At 42.6% G+C, this 16,132-nt stretch overlaps 2 protein-coding genes across 7 annotated transcripts in view; both read right to left on the bottom strand.

Annotated features, from left to right (window-relative positions):
• Positions 1-6,743: 6,743 nt before the first annotated feature.
• LOC105356970 lies at positions 6,744-12,856 on the bottom strand. 4 transcript variants are annotated; one of them, XM_011490669.3, is made up of 6 exons: positions 12,548-12,856; positions 10,357-10,665; positions 9,814-10,071; positions 7,837-8,145; positions 7,363-7,580; positions 6,744-7,275 (listed from the first exon to the last, which is right to left on the bottom strand). In XM_011490669.3, exons 1-5 carry the CDS (start codon positions 12,627-12,629, stop codon positions 7,378-7,380), a joined length of 1,161 nt encoding a protein of 386 aa, XP_011488971.1. In that variant the 5' UTR covers positions 12,630-12,856; the 3' UTR covers positions 6,744-7,275; positions 7,363-7,377. The 4 variants fall into 4 exon arrangements, with proteins under 4 accessions (XP_011488971.1, XP_011488972.1, XP_011488970.1 ...); XM_011490670.3 differs by having other exon boundaries at positions 7,443-7,580; positions 9,814-10,089; XM_011490668.3 differs by having other exon boundaries at positions 9,814-10,089.
• A 104-nt stretch (positions 12,857-12,960) lies between these two features.
• Positions 12,961-16,132, bottom strand: part of LOC101163291 (BRF1, RNA polymerase III transcription initiation factor subunit) — a 100,412-nt gene continuing 97,240 nt past the window's right edge. For all 3 annotated transcript variants that reach the window (XM_020713750.2, XM_011490671.3, XM_011490672.3), the window contains one exon: positions 12,961-13,895. In XM_020713750.2, the coding sequence (XP_020569409.1) occupies positions 13,858-13,895 (38 nt within the window). In that variant the 3' untranslated portion in view covers positions 12,961-13,857. The remainder of the gene's footprint in view (positions 13,896-16,132) is intronic.

Raw genomic sequence — 16,132 nt, forward strand, 5'->3', positions numbered from 1 at the left:
ATGACTGAAGCTCCTCTGTTATTTGTTTGACCATAAATGACTGTCTGCTTTTTATGTTTCCTAACAATAAAGGAAGAGCCTTTCTGCCTAAATGTCTTTTTGTGTAGGACGTCAGTCTCTTCACATGTGTTTTCTGGACTTTTGAAACATTTGGATCTTCCTGAGCCCTAAAATAAACTCCTCTGTTCCTTGTTGCAGTGTCTGGCTCTGCTATCACTCCTTGCCCTTCTTTATCTCTGACTGCACTTTGCCTCTGGTCCTCAGATAACAGAAGAATGACATCTTCTAGACGACATCGTGGCCCACAATCCTGCGAGGGCGGTGTGAGTCAGCAAAGGTGGATGGGGGGAGGACAGGGGGAGGTGGAGCACTGAGAGTCGCTGCAAAGTCAGGACGAGCGAGCGTTTGAACCGGCTGATGGACTCACGCCTCCTCACACGTACAGCTCCAATGAGAGGAGTCTGCAGCAGTGTGCAGAGCAGCCAGTCACGCGGGGATGAATGATTCATCTGCTGAGAGGGAGGGGGGCATACAGGCAGCTGAAGGATGTAGAGCTGCAGAGCAAAGGGGAGGAGAGGGACAGACAGAAAGCTGCAGGAAGGAAACTCGCTTCTCTTTACTTTGCTGACCAGACAGTGGAAACGTGTTTTTATGCAGCAGGGTGACCGTGCCGGCTCATCCAGCTGCTGTGGAACTAATGAAAATACACTTATGTAATCATGCAAGATGCTCTATGAAAAGTAATTTATGTAAAGAAAACTGTAGGATTTCATGTGGAAAAGTGTTTTTACAGAAAAACACCTGATCATCTGGATGGGTGAGCCAATACTTTGTAGCCGCTACAGTCAGCTGACCAAAGTCTCCCGGCTCCGCCCCTTTCTGATCATCCACCTGCAGACCAATAGATCCATGACCGTCTTTGATTTTTTGCTGGTCTGAGCTGGAATCTGGATCAGAACTGGACGAATGGATAAATCTGATATTGCTGCCATTTTTGTTGCACCGCTAATGTTAGGAGGGGGTTGTGAGGGACTGTAAGCTAGTGGGAGAGAGTGTAAACGAAGGGATGCTGGGACGGCTTGCTGCATTCCATTGGTCCCGCCCACAACTCAGAGGTGAATTTCTGTTGAACGCCTGCTGCTCCTATAATGACAGTTTTTCTAATGTTAGCTAAAAACATCAATCATAATGAAAAGACCACATCAAAGGAAGATCACAGCTGGACTTTAGAATGTTCTAACACCTGAAGTTACCTGCCAGCAAGATGTTTAAGTGGAAAAGACAAACCTGTCAGCAGAAGAACAAAGTCTTTGTCTGGTTTCAACCACAGGACGAGCACAAAGTGAGAAGGACAGAGCCGAGAAAAGCCTCTGTGGGCTTTTCAGCCTCCATGTTTCCTCTGAGCAGGTGCCAGGTGTTCAGCTGCTCTCCCCCCTCCCCTTTGCCGGTTTCTGTCTCTTTCTGTTTGACTCACGCCTTCCTTCATCAGTGCCCTTCACACACATCATCCATGCAGTGCGAGGCGGCATTCAAATTCAGACTAAATCATTTACATCCAGACGCACCAAAATACCAAAGACATTCATGCAGGTGAGCTGCAGACTCCCGTCGTGTCATTAAATTCTGCCTCCCGCCTGTGATTCCCAGCTAATTACAGGGCTGAATGGGGACCAAACACACATGGTGCTCACACACACTGCAGATGAAATCAGCAGAGGTTTTGTGTGATGCAGCATCAGGGTTTGGCTGTAAACCTGCTGCTGTTTGCCCCCGGTATCCCGCTGCTCCAGAACCGCATTCTGCGTCTGTTTTCACACATCCGGCTCCCAGAAACGTCGGGATTTGTTTCATATAGTCTCACCTCACTCCTGTGAAGCAGGTGCTGAAAAAGTGTGTGGGCTGCAGCAGCAAAAGCCGGAGAAGGCAGGAACGAAGAAACCCATGAAAAGAGAAGAGATCAACACAAAAACGTTGTGTTTGGGTGTTGAATGCATTCGGTTTGAACGGTTTACTGGGCGGTAATGAAACCGTCTCCACTTTACCCCCAAAGATCCACAAACCGCACAGACAAAATGTCATTATGGCTGCACAAACCTCATAAATTAAAACAGAATATGGGGGGGGGGGGGGGGGGGGGGGGGTTATACTGACAAACTCAGATTATTCTATGAAAAAGAAGAAAAGACTGAACAATCACTGATTTGCACACCGGCTAAAATGACTCTAAAAGAACAAAGAGGTTCCTTAGATTTAATGCTTAAACGTATACTTTAGCAGGAACAGACAGAATAACATCAAAACGCCAGATTCTCTACAACAGGAGGAGATTTTTGAGAAGATCCCCCTGTAGATCTGAGCAAAGACAAGGACTCCAGATTCAGCCTCAACGTGCACAAAGTCACAAAGTTAACAGGATATCAAGTCATTTTCAACTAGCGAGGGCTCAGTGACGCCCTGTTCAGGCGTGTAGGAATGAATAATGCTGCCTGAAGGCTGAAAAAATCCATACGTTTAGCGTTCTGATGGGTTCTGCTTTTTGGTTGTGTTTCGTTTTCCTGACAAATGCAGGAAAAGAATGATCCCAAGAGACGGTTGTGGTTTATCTGCTGAACTCCACAAAGAGGAGAACACTGAGATGAACAGTAAAAATGAACAATGACAGTCTTTTCAAATTAAAACCATGCAGTTAAAAGCAAAGGAGATCCAAAGCCTTTGGAGCTCTGCCGGACTTCAATCCATGACGACGACGTGTGTCACCGTGGTAACTTTTAATGTGGTCCCAGCTCTCTCTCAGAAGAAGAAACAGGTCTGTGTTTCTGCTGTTTGTAAGAAGAGAATACTTAATTTACAAACTACTCTCTGAAAGTCATTACATACCAAAATCAGCTTTTTAAGTGAGACGACTTTAAAACCGGTGACAGACAAATACTTTTGTGTCGATTGTGTCTACTCTGTGATAATGAAAGGAAGGAACATTTGATTAAAACTCCAATTTTAGTTTATTTTAGTTTCCACATTCCGGTTAGTTTTAAATAATTTTTCTTTGTTCCTGAAAAGATTGCTATTTATTTATTCGCTACAGTATTACTTTGTAACACTTAAGACATTTACTGTTTTCTCCTTTATATGTTGAAATTAAACTTTTCATGTACTTATTCAATAGTAAATTCACGTTCAGATGAATATTTTCTAATTAAAGGACTTGTTTCAAAATAAAAGCTGACACAGATGCTAGTCCTATTTAAAAAAAAAACATTGTTCCTGCAGAAAAGTTGAGTCATTTATTCAAGTCAGTCAAGAGAAAGAACAAATAAAAGGAAAATCCAACCTGCAAGATAACAGTGAGAGAGAACATTAAACAGGATTGTAGATATTAAAATGGTAAATACATTAAATTGAAGCAGTGAAAGATTCTCAGTTCGGACTTTTGAAATAGTATGAAAAGTGCGCATCTCTTTAACCTCTTTTTATTTTCAGAGTGAAACGGTGAGTGTAGTACAACTGTGAGTGTAGTACAACCGTGAGTCTGGTACAACCGTGAGTCTAGTACAACTGTGAGTGTAGTACAACCGTGAGTCTGGTACAACCGTGAGTCTAGTACAACTGTGAGTGTAGTACAACCGTGAGTGTAGTACAACCGTGAGTCTGGTACAACCGTGAGTCTGGTACAACCGTGAGTCTGGTACAACCGTGAGTGTAGTACAACTGTGAGTGTAGTACAACCGTGAGTCTGGTACAACCGTGAGTGTAGTACAACTGTGAGTGTAGTACAACCGTGAGTCTGGTACAACCGTGAGTCTGGTACAACCGTGAGTCTAGTACAACCGTGAGTCTGGTACAACCGTGAGTGTAGTACAACCGTGAGTCTGGTACAACCGTGAGTCTAGTACAACCGTGAGTCTGGTACAACCGTGAGTGTAGTACAACCGTGAGTCTGGTACAACCGTGAGTGTAGTACAACCGTGAGTCTGGTACAACCGTGAGTGTAGTACATGCTGCTTTGTTCACATTGAACCTTATTAGCTGGTGTTGTTTGTGTGTTATTGAAACGGTGCCGCAGGGACAGGTACATCAAAAATGTCTCTGTACTAATGTCTGTGCACGTGTGTGTGTGCGTGTGTGCACGCGTGTGTCATGGCTGCCACAGTGGCTGTCTCCACAGATGGGGATTTGGTCCTTTGTAATGAATTCAATTCCAGAGAGACTCATACATCAAATCTAAGCTTGGAGCACCGATCTCATCTGTGGCTGCAGAGAAACCGCCCAGAGACTCGCAGTCGTCTGTGAATTTTCCGAGTCACGCTCTGAGCCAAAGATCTCTGTAGATTTATGTCTGGGGGCCGGCGGACGACACAAGTTCATGGTCTGTGGCTGCAGATTCAGGCCGAGAGGCCAGCCGGCTCCTTTTCCGGCTGCTTGTATTCAGCGGTGAGAACAGAATCCTGCAGGACTCACAGACGACGCCGACATGACGCTTTTCTGCAGCGCTCAAACACGTTATACACTACCCCACCCCCCCTAATTTTCTTTGAAAGAATGGAGGAGCTGTGAACCTTAATCTCTAGGACTGTACTCTGACCCAGAGCAGCTGAGGTGATCAAACTGGACACAACTGTGGCAAAAACAGAGAGGGTGCACGCCGAGACGTCCTCATCACCCAGAAATCTTTGCTCCCATCAGTTTCTGTCTGACAAAGGGTTTCCTTTTGCACTCCCACATTAGCTCAAATGGTGTCTGTTTTGCAGTTAAAAAGAGAAATGATCAACATTCCTGAAGAAAGAATGCTGTACTGTTTTAATACTTTGGCATCAAAACCCTTTAAAAATGTTTAAACCTTTATTCTTTGCTAAGAACAAAGCTTCAAAAACTCTTGAACAGCTTTTATTCATGGAAACGATTTGTGAACGTTCCTCACTGAGGATTGAGAGATGATAGTTTATGACCAACGTTTTTCCTGGAATTCAGCTCCAGACTAAAGACCAAGAACATGAGATGTTTAAGTATTTGTATTTCTTCATTCTCACAGCCTCTATTTGTAACACACATCACATTAACACGGCAGTAAGTGTAGCTTACCTCCCATTTCAAACAAACGTATTTGTTTACATGGTAAAGACGTTTGCTCCTCCCTTTTGCCTTCCATGCAGCCACCAAACCCTGGTCCGTAGGAGCCAGTGTCCTGCCGGTTTAGGCCTGCCCCACCTGCTGTCTTTTACCTGATCAGGTGTGGTTTGACCATAAGAGGCTCCATAGGGTTGGTTGGAAAACAAGCAGGTGGTCAAGCATCTGGACTGCAGTTGGACATGGGTGGCATAGACGACCCAAATGAAGACCAAGGTCTTCCTCCTGTAGTTCTGAAGTGAAATCCAGCTGTGGACTAATTAGTTCATACACATTCTCTGCTGTGTTTTGCTATAATATATTCTTTCTCAAAATGAACGCATATTGGAAAACTGGGAGGCAGCAAACTAAATGAAGGGAACGAAGAGTGAGTTTAAAAAGTTTGTTAGTCCAGACCGCGTTCGCTTCATTTCGTCTGGATCGAGTCCTGAACCTTGCAAACAAAACCACATGACTAAAGATCTCTTCTTTCATTGGCCAGGAAGTATGAGGGCGGGGCAAAGCTGCACTTTGGAAACCTTACTCTTTATAATTGGCTAATCAAATTTGAACGTCAACGTTAGGTTAAACTTTTTTACTTTGTACGGTGGAGTCAGAGGCCGGTTACCGAGGCAACGACGGCTAAGACGGAACACTGATACGTGTTTATGACGTCTAGATTGTTGGGAAAACAGTGGGAAGGAATGTAGATCCCATTAAAAGCTGTTTTAATGATCCCTCATTCATCCAAATCCCATTTCAGTCAGTTGCTATGTCTCATCCTTTTGGTTGCTTTCTTCCTTTTCTGTTTACATCCCATAATGCCCGGCTACAGTGGATGTTTTAGTTCAGTTGCGCCACTCCGAACACGGAGCCTATTCAGGCTGAGGAAAACTCAAATCGAAGCTCAGTCCGTCTGAAAAAGAACCGAGACCGCCACAAAAGATGGGTCAGAGAGCGGTTCCTGGTCCCGGATCAGGGTCCACTTGTGTCAGACTGAACCTTTGGTCCAGGTTGTCGGTGGAAAGAACTCTGGTTCTCTAAGTGAACCAAATGTGTCCGGTCTGAGTATGGCCATAGATTCATCCGTTGGGAGGAAGTTTACGAGAAGGGAGTGGCTTAAAGAGCTCATGTGATGTCGAACAGACATCACGAGAAAACAGAAAACTGTCTAAGCAATGAAAGGTTTTCCACCATGACCTGCTTTTAAACGTTTGTTGGGTAAAGCTTCACTAGACCGTAGCTGCATTTTCCGTTTACTGTGCAGGAAAAGCCTCACTGTGACCCTAAAGCTACATGAACCCAGAAGATGGCGGATAAAGCCGGTGCTGAGGCAACATCCTCACTTTCATCTGTTTATCCTCCATGGAGGTTGTCGCCCGCAGCAGAGCTATTGTTAGCAGGGAGCTCGACTGCAGAGGAGCTCCAGAGAGCTGGAAGGCCAAAAGGTAAGGTCTTGGGAAATAATTGGGGAGGAGAAGGTAAAGGAGGGAGAGGATGTTGTGCTGGGGAACGGATGCAGATCGAGGGGCAGGAAGGGGCAGGAAATACAGAAAAATGCAGTGCAGAGGATGTAAGGGTGGGAATATATATAATAACAGACCTGAACAAAGGATGTGGAGGCAAAGTTAAGAAGACGTGAGTAATGTGTCATCTGGAGAATCCAGATGCTTTTATTCTTTTTTAAAGGTTCTTCCCAATGTCAGCAGTCTGTCCCACACATCCGTGAAGAGGTAAACGGCGTTTATTTATACATGCATATACATGTATTTGCATGTATATATACATGTATATGCATGTATGTAGCTTTACTAGCTTCATATGAGAGCTGAAGATCAGAACAGTCACAGTACAATTCGCACGCACGCACTCATGCACACACACACACACACACACACACACACACACACACACACACACACACACACACACACACACACATATTTCCTGCGTCTATTTCTGAACAGGCCACTTAGAAACCTTGCAGGTGAAGGCAGATCTGAGCAAATGAAGCTGCTGTAGTTGAATTCTCTAAAAAGAAATAAAGAAAACTTATCATAGAGCAGAAGATATCTGCATTCTTTTAAAAAACAAAATTGTAAGATTTGTTCTAAGAAGAGTTTTCTGCATGTCTTCTTCACAGGGCGTCTTCATCAGCATCCACAGTTCTTCTCCCTGGGGAGGCAGAATTTAAAAGATCAAGCAGCTTTTTTTTTAACTTCTACAAGTGAAAAAAATGTCTAAGGTCACCAACTAACTAACCAACTTAGTTTATTTTTATGAGCTGAGAGAAACAGGAAATGACATCATCCAGATCAGAAGATGACGAAGAGTGAAAGTACTTGTTCTCGTTCTCTGGTCCTCGTTCCCTTTGGTTCTCCTCCTGGCCATGCAGACCAGAGCAGCAATCAGACCCAGAAACACCAACACCACCTTCACCACGGCTCCAGCGAGGATGATGAAGATGTGACCAGAAAGATCTGCAGACCAGAGATTTACCAGCATCAACTCAAATACACGTGGATGGCTTTGTGAGGCTCTGGATTTGTGACATAAGTCTCCCCTCGTCTCAGATGAAACTGATAAATAAATTTTTTAGAATCTGGAGATTAGAGAATTTAGATAAAAAACCTCCAAACGTCAGTGTCTCTTCAGGGTTGGATCAGAACGTTGACATTCATGTGGTGACAGAATTAGTCAGGAATTAGTCAGGATTACTATGACAGAATTACTCACTGCTCAAAATATGCAGATACACGTCTAACTCATTCTTGTTGCCGAGCCGAAGCAGATATCGACCAGCGTCTTCCTCAGTGATGCTTCTGATGAGCAGAGAGCCGTCGCTGCTCACACTCAGCCTGGAAGCTGCAGCTGAAGTCCGGACAACACTTCCTTTGTGGACTGCTGGTCTTAGTGCTTCATCTGGACCTTTCTGGTGCAGCCAGGTAACATCAGAACATGAGGAAGAGGAGGATGTAGTTCTGCAAGGTAAAAGGACTTCCTCTCCAACTCTGTAGTTGAGATGTTTAGTTTGTTCACCGGTGTCTGCAGGAGAGAAAAGAGCAAACGATGAACCTTTAACACGACATCACCGCAGAAATAAACTAAAATCATTATTTCTGCAAGGTTTTGAAAGTAATTTCATCAAATAAATGAATATTAAAATGTATTTATTCATAACTGACATCCAAGTTTGGCTTTTGGACGATTTAAGATGTGACATTAATTCAATTTAGTGTTTGAATTTGAAATGAGGATTTCTCCTCAAGTCTGCTTTACGAGTTATTCTGTCTGTGAGACGCTGATCTGTTCAAAATGTTCAGTTCGGGGTTTGATTTCCTCTTTAGTGATGAATGAAGATAAAACTGAAAAGGATGACTTTGCTTCTATTTTGTGACATTAAACGATTTAAAGAGACAACGTTTTAAGTTCCCCTCAAGGAAGTTTGGTTTTTATTCTTCCTTTAGAAAGAGAATTGAACTCAGATCCATTCAAGAAGCTTTTCTTCATTCTAAGGTAAACATAATGCGTCAAAAACGGTAAAAAAGGGACAGTTCTTTAAGTTTCTCAGAATACATGGACTTTAAACAATCAAATATGGCTGACAAATTCAAAAGAATGACAGAGCAGGAATGAAAAAACATTTAAAATTTACGGGATTGTCTGGAGAGAGCAGCTCATGAAACCTTCGCTATTCTCAGATTTAATAAAACAACTTCTATGAGTCTTCCCTGTCATCTTCTTTCTGACCTTCAAAGGTGAAAAACTTCTTCCAAAGCCTCACAGCAAGGGATCAAGAAGAACCTGGAGAGCTCACAGCCCCCCTAACCCTGTAAAAGCCATAATTCACCTGTCTTCCTAGCAGATCATGCGTCAGTCTGTCATGGAGCGAACCGCAGCAGAGCAACCAACTGATCACTGAGTCACAACACAACACAGTCCAACAGAGACTCACACAACAACACAACTGACATCTGCAGAAAACCACAAATGAAACAATCCACTCTCCACATCTGCCTTTGGTTCAATCAACGGAATCATCATCATGTCTAAACTAACATTTTAATCCAGAGAATTCAGTTTGGAACAGAAATGAGTTTATTTATTTTTTTAAAGGTTTTCCTTTTTTCCTCATTGATGACCCGAAACACCAGAAAATCTTGAACGTCACATGTTCCTTTAAACCTGTTGACTGGTTTTAATTTAATTTATGTTTTTCTAAAAAAAAAAAACTCCAAACATGTTCTGTTATTTAAAATCTGAAGAAAAGCGTTTTCTTGAATTCAATGTTTGCTTCTATTTGTAATAAATTCCTGTTTCAACAGATATTTTTGTTTTATTTTTATCTTTCTTTTCTTCTTTGATAAATTACATTAAATGACTGTTTATCTCTAATGATTATTAATATTATCAATCTGTATATAACAACCAACATAGACGAGATACCGTTCAAAGTTTATAGTTTTACTTCACTTTATTTTCCTGATAGTTTGGTAAAAATGACAACAACAATGAAATGTATATAGAAAGGTTAAAAATAGATATTTTTGATTGACATTGAATGTGTTTTTGAAGGATCCACAGGGATGTTGAGTCAAAGTTTGCTTTCATCTGAAAATCCTGAAGATTCACAGGAATGACTGAAAGAACGGAAAAGGTTTTTTGTTTCTAAAGCTGTGGAAGAACACAATGATGGAGTCACATCCGTCTTACCTGTAAGAAGGTAGACGGCTTCTGTCTTCACCTGCTTGTCTTTAACAAACTGACAGGTGAATGTCTGGTGGTTTCCACTCTGATGCTCCACAGTCAGAACAGAAACACACTTTGTTGGTCTTTGAAGCTCAAACTGTGGATTTTTGGCCGACAGTTCTGATCCCGTCTGGTTCATCCAGATGATGGTGCTTCCCTCACAGACGTGGAGTTCATGGAAGCTTAGCAAGGAGCACCTCAGGTCGACTCTTCCACCGACATCTGAAGGAGACAAAGAGACTGAAGGAGAACAGACGTTTTTAGTCGATTCTTTTTGTTCTTCATTGAATTTTCAATGTAACCCTTTTTTTACCGTGTGACACATTTACAGCATTGACTAAAATCAATCAAACTGATCAGAGGTTTGGGACATTATCTCCCATCTGTCACACTAAACATGTCTGTCATCAGTTTGAGCTTCTTCCAGCCTAAATGATTCAATGAGTTCAGCGTCTCTTCAGGGTGTGAGCTTTTCTCCCTCAGAATGATTGAACTCAGAATACTCACTGGTCAGAACTTCCAGAAACACAGGGATGTAGTTGTAGTAATCCTGTCTGTCCCGACAGACGTAGCGTCCAGCGTCTTCCTCGGTGACGTTTCTGATGAGCAGAGAGCAGCTGCTGTTCACGCTCAGCCTGGATGCTGCAGTCTGCTCAACGTTTGCTGTGCAGCTCATCTGTTCTGAAGCGGCTCTTCTGAGTCTGCTGATCACCCAGTAGACGTCCCGGTTAGAGCGTCTTTCAACAGAACAAGGTAAAACGGCGTCCTCTCCAACTCTTTTATACAGCGGCTTATAAGAGAAAACAGCAGCAGAAACTAGAAGAAACAGAAAATGACAATCAGAATCATTGATAAGAAATCCACTTTCCTCTAATATTGACCTCTTTCACATCTTTAACTCGGAAACTTTCGGAATAGAATTGTGAATTCAGATGAAGTCTTTATTTTTTCTTTTCAACTTATTTGTTTGTGCTTTTAGAAATGGAGAGAAACGCTGATTATTTAAAAAGCTATTTGCAAACATTTGGCTTTTTTTTATAACCTTGATTCAATTTAAACCATGAATGAAAAGAGGCTTCAAATCCTTAAAAGTAAATTTTGTTTGGTGCTAAAATATGTTGTGAGTCAGTCAAATTCACAAATCTATAGCCGTATTATTTGTGTCCTTGCAAGTATTCCTTTTATTCTCTTCCCTTAAGCATTTTTTTTAACTCAACAGATTATTTTCATATTTATTATCATTTCGTGCCGTTCTTGCAGTTAAAATTGCAGAAGTCCTTTAGTTTAAGGGCGTTAGTTCCGTTTTTTCCTCACTGTGGTAACGTTCTTCACCATCTTCAGCTTTCAAACATGCATTTTGCAGCAAATGGAACTTTTAAAACTGAATTATGCATTTGTTTTTATACAAAATTCTCTTGACCAAACAAATCACAGCAAAGTTGTTTTAACTTACTTTTACAACACACATTTTTTTAAACCAAAAAATGCATGTATTTTATAAAATAGACCCACTACATGTGGTAAAAAAAAAAAGTTTTAAAGCTAAAGTAAGAAACATTTTGCAAAACACTTAAAAAGATATTACCTTCAAACTGAAGCATGAAAATAAAGACTAATTTCAGTAGAAGAGTCATTCTTAGCCTCGCTGTAAATGTTCATTTCCTATTTGATGACTACATAGAAAAGAAAGTCTTGGCTCCTCCCACTCAGTATTTTAGTGTCAGTCCATTTGAAGATGAAGCTCAACAGTTCATCAGCTCAGTCTCATAAAAAGGAAGTGTTTCTTCTTCCTATCAGAAGTGTTATAACAGAGGAAGTGCTGTTTGTCCTTTGGTTTCCTGTACTCACAACATGCTTCTAAGCTGCTCATTACTTTTGATCACAAAGTCCGTCCTCTTTTACTCCAACTGGTCCCGTCTTGTGAAGGAAGCGACTGATTCGGTTTGATCCCAGCTGGACGTCAGTCTGCAGACGCAGCCGTCCGTCTGTCACCGTTTGCTTTAAGTTAAACTCTAAAACTTCAGGTTTGGATTCTCATTGAAATCTATTCTGTCTTAAAACTGGGTACATCTAAAATTTCTTTATAGTCCATTTTCAGAACATTTGATAGAAGCACACATGCTAGTCAGGTCTTCATGAATGATCCGTCAAAATGCTCCTTTTTAGACAAACTAACATTTGTCCTCTAACAGCATCGACTGGTCTGTACATCAGTTTTGCTGGTTAAACATGTTTTCAAAATATTAAGCCCAAATTCTTTTTGATTTTACTCGTATGGATTTCTTTTTGGACTGGATGAAAGACAGAAGAGAATGTGGAAAATTTGCATTTTAGAGATGGGAAAAGGAAGAAATGAAGCAGAAGTTTGATGAGGATGACAAAGGAAAAGAAACTGAACTTGTCTCCATGATTATCCTCATAACTTTAACACCCAGATGTTTATCTGAACAACCGAGCCTGTTCACACACGTGCACAGGCACCCACACCCAAAGGTTGGTGTCTTTGGATAAAGACATTGCTTCCTTTTTACGATCATAGTTCACTGCGGCCCGGTCTCCAGATCCCAGTTATGTGTAGAGCTTCAAAAAAACCCTGAACAGTGGACCTCATGTCACAGGAAAGCAGAGGACTGTGTGCGTTTATCCTTTCAGGACAAACATGGCTGTCACTACCTAAACCAGTGTTGTCTGAACATACGTGTCGAGGACACTGGGGTCCTCAGGAGCAGGTCTGCTGGTGGTCCCAAAGGTCGGAACCAAACGCCACAGCGAGGCCTCATTCCAGCGCCGTGGACCAGCCTGAGGATGTGAGGCCTTCATCCACTCTGGAGGTTTTTAAGGAAAAAATCCTCTTTTTTGCAGAGCTTTAAGTAGTTCTTACACTTCCACATGTTTTTATTGGATTTTATGGACTGTTGCACACACTGATATGTGGGAATTTTTTTATTCTCATTGCTATATTACTATTTTTTTATTTATGTAAAAGAGGTGTTCTGTAGCAGGGAGCGATATCTAAAAACAAGTTGGTGGCGCTTCTGTTGGTGTCAAAATGTTCTCCTGGTGGCTGAGAGCAAACTCAGGCTGAACTCTTTCAGGAAACAACAGATCAGATCCATGTCAGAAACATCTTTTTACTCATCCCAACAATCCCATCAATTACTCAGACCTTAAGTCACATTCATTTAGAGAAATAAATCCCAGCCACACAAGGTTTTTGTGCATTTAGACACGTCTTTACTGCAGCAGCAGAGGCTCACATGATCATGCAGGGGTTCCACCCCGACAGGTACAGCCACAGATTCAGAGTTCAGGATGTGTCAGTGTTCACAAAGAACACAAATGTTCTCGTTTCCCAACAAAAGGATATTTAAAAAAAGGTTCTAAACTCCTGTGGTCAACTGAGGAAGAGAACACTGCAGGATCTGCATGAAGTCGCCGTGACCCTACGCGACCTTTAGGCAGAAACTGAAATCCAACAAAGCAAAACCGTTTTCATACATGAGTCACATTAAAGGAGGGAGACTAGCCTCCAAATGAAAAACAGAATTACGTTTCACTATTTTCTTCTGTTATCAGATGTTTTCAATCAAATACATCAGAAATGGTAAAGAACACTGCAAACAGCAGGGAGTTTAGTAACTTATAAATAATCTGAATTTAAATAAGAAGAGGATGCAAAGTGCCGATGCAACGTTATAAAGTTATGCATTTCTAAATTTAGGGCTAAATGACTTTTACTACTTGCAGAGAAAGTTTTAGCAAAGTGGCAAATATGAATGCAATACTTTGCAGTTTTGGTCCATTTTTAACCAAACCACTGGACCGCTGGCGGCATCAATACGCTGCTCCAGAAACCAATAACGACGATAAAGGTGCGCCGACACGCAGCTCTTCCTGGTTTGAAGGTCACATTAGAGAGTCAGGAAAAGGGATTTACGTGCAGAAATGTTTGAGTTTTTGTGTCTGATAAAAACAGATTCAACACATGCAGTTGTTGAAGTGGGGGGGCTAGAAGCCATCGTCGTCGTCTCCATCGAAGCCGTAATCTGGAAGATGAGAGACAAACAGTTAGAGGAGCATTCAGTGCAGTGATAAGGCTCTTTATGCGGGGTTGCTCACGCTATATGCCGCACGCGCCGCCCCGCACGCGCCGCCCCGCACGCGCCACCCCGCACGCGCCACCCCGCACGCGCCGCCCCGCACGCGCCGCCCCGCACGCGCCGCCCCGCACGCGCCGCCCCGCACGCGCCGCCCCGCACGCGCCGCTCCACAAGGCTGCTTTTTCGCCGGCTTTGCGGCAGTATGCACTACTTTAAGTGCACGTCGGTAAAAAGCCGCTTTCAAGGGTTGCTTACTGGCGCAAAGTTGGTTTTCTCTGCTGATCAGCTGATTCACATTGATCAAGTTAGGAGATATTAAAATTAAAGGTGGCATTTCTGGATATGGGGGAAATGAATTTTAGGTTATAAAAAGAAACGTTAAATAAAAAATGTAGAACCCGAAGAAATCATGACGCTACCTAGTTTGTCCAGGTGGGGTTAACGTCGTGTGACGTCATCATAGTGTGACGATCAACTTTTGCCGGCCCAACAGTTTTGGTACCAACAGCAATGAAAGCAGACTTGTCCTTGGACTGACTTTGACACTAACTGTGGACAGGTAGAATGACCCAACCTCTGGCCTTGCTCAGGGGGGCGGGAATGAGCAGCAGTCATTTCCATTGGTCGGGACGTTTTACTGCAGTACATTCATGGACCTTAAAGTTTAACAGCCAGGGATGATGGGAAAGAAATGTAACCTAAGCAATGCTCATTAAAGCTTAGGGGAAACCCTGAGCCACAGCGGCTGCCTCACTAAAGGAGGGACTGTTCGAGGTCCAGACACTCGGCATCCAACGGAGGACGCATTAACAGAACCTACAGCTTCTGTTAGCCGGAAACAAAAAACACTTGCACCCCCCCCCCAATAAAAAGTACAACAGTTAAACAAAGACTTAGGTTGAGTGTCTGGTTCATCTTTTGAAATATCCTCCTGTTCATCTAACATCAGCTGCTGAAAAATACTTTTTTATTCTATATTTATACATTTCTAAGTGGACAATTACATTCCATGTGACAAACAAATGAGCAAGAAAAGTGACGAGATGACATGTTCAGAGTCAAGCAACAGCCTCAGTCACTCTCACTCGAGCTGAAGAGATGAAGAAGTTTACCGCTAGAGATGAACAGCATCTGCTGCTGACGTTTACAGCTGGTGTATTTATGAAAACGCAGATGATTTATAAAGAAAAATAAAAATAATAATAATAATAAATTTTATTTGTTAGGCGCCTTTCAAGGAACCCAAGGTCGCCGTACATAAAAGTGAAAATGAAAATAAAATAAAAGCAATCAAATGCACAATAAAATATACATATAAATAGGCCAGAAATAGGAAATTATCGGAGGGAATAGGCGAGTTGGAAAAGATGAGGTTTCAGTTTTTTGGCGAATTGTGAGATAGACCCGATGTTTCTGAGGTCCGGAGGCAGAGAGTTCCAGAGCCGGGGGGCTGAATGCTTTGCCCCCCATAGTGACAAGGCGAGCAGTGGGGACATCCAGATGAAGGGAGGAGGAGGATCTGAGGGTACGGGTGGGAATGGCCACATGAACAAGATCTGATAAATATGATGGAGCAAGGTTGTGGATGGATTTAAAAGTCAGAATAAGTATTTTGTATGTAATCCGGTGTGTGATTGGTAGCCAGTGGAGCTGCTGCAGAACAGGCGTGGTGTGTTGGGAGGAAGGTGTTTGAGAGACAATTCTGGCAGCTGAGTTCTGAACATACTGTAGTTTTCGTAGAGTTTTTTGTGGTAAACCAAAAAGAAGGGAGTTGCAATAATCCAGACGGGAAGTGACAAGACTGTGCACCAGAACGGCTGTGGAATGTGGACTGAGGGAAGGGCGAAGACGACGGATGCTGCGAAGGTGGAAATAGGCAGACCGGGTGATGCTATTGATGTGAGAAGTGAAGGAGAGGGTGCTGTCCAGGAAGACACCCAGACTCTTGACCTGAGGGGAGGGGGAAATGGAGGAGGTTTCAAAGGGAATTGAGAAGTTCTGGATGCTGTTAATAACGGATTTGGTGCCGATCAGGAGAAGTTCAGTTTTATCGTTGTTTAGTTTTAAGAAATTAGTAGTGAACCAGGATTTTATTGCAAGAAGGCAGTCAGTGAGGGAAGTGGGAGGTAGAGAGGAATTTGGCTTGGTGGAGATGTAGAGCTGAGTATCGTCTGCATAACAAT

The sequence above is a fragment of the Oryzias latipes genome, chromosome 22 (genome assembly GCF_002234675.1).
Source record: "Oryzias latipes chromosome 22, ASM223467v1".
NCBI lineage: Eukaryota > Metazoa > Chordata > Actinopteri > Beloniformes > Adrianichthyidae > Oryzias > Oryzias latipes.

Coding starts and splice junctions, on each gene's coding strand:
- LOC105356970 (XM_011490668.3), bottom strand. CDS start 12,629: ATGAGGCCTCGCTGTGGCGTTTGGTTCCGACCTTTGGGACCACCAGCA. Junction 10,090..10,356: donor GTTTCTGGAAGTTCTGACCA/GTGAGTATTCTG, acceptor GTTCTCCTTCAG/TCTCTTTGTCTCCTTCAGAT. Junction 7,581..7,836: donor GTATCTGCATATTTTGAGCA/GTGAGTAATTCT, acceptor TCTGGTCTGCAG/ATCTTTCTGGTCACATCTTC.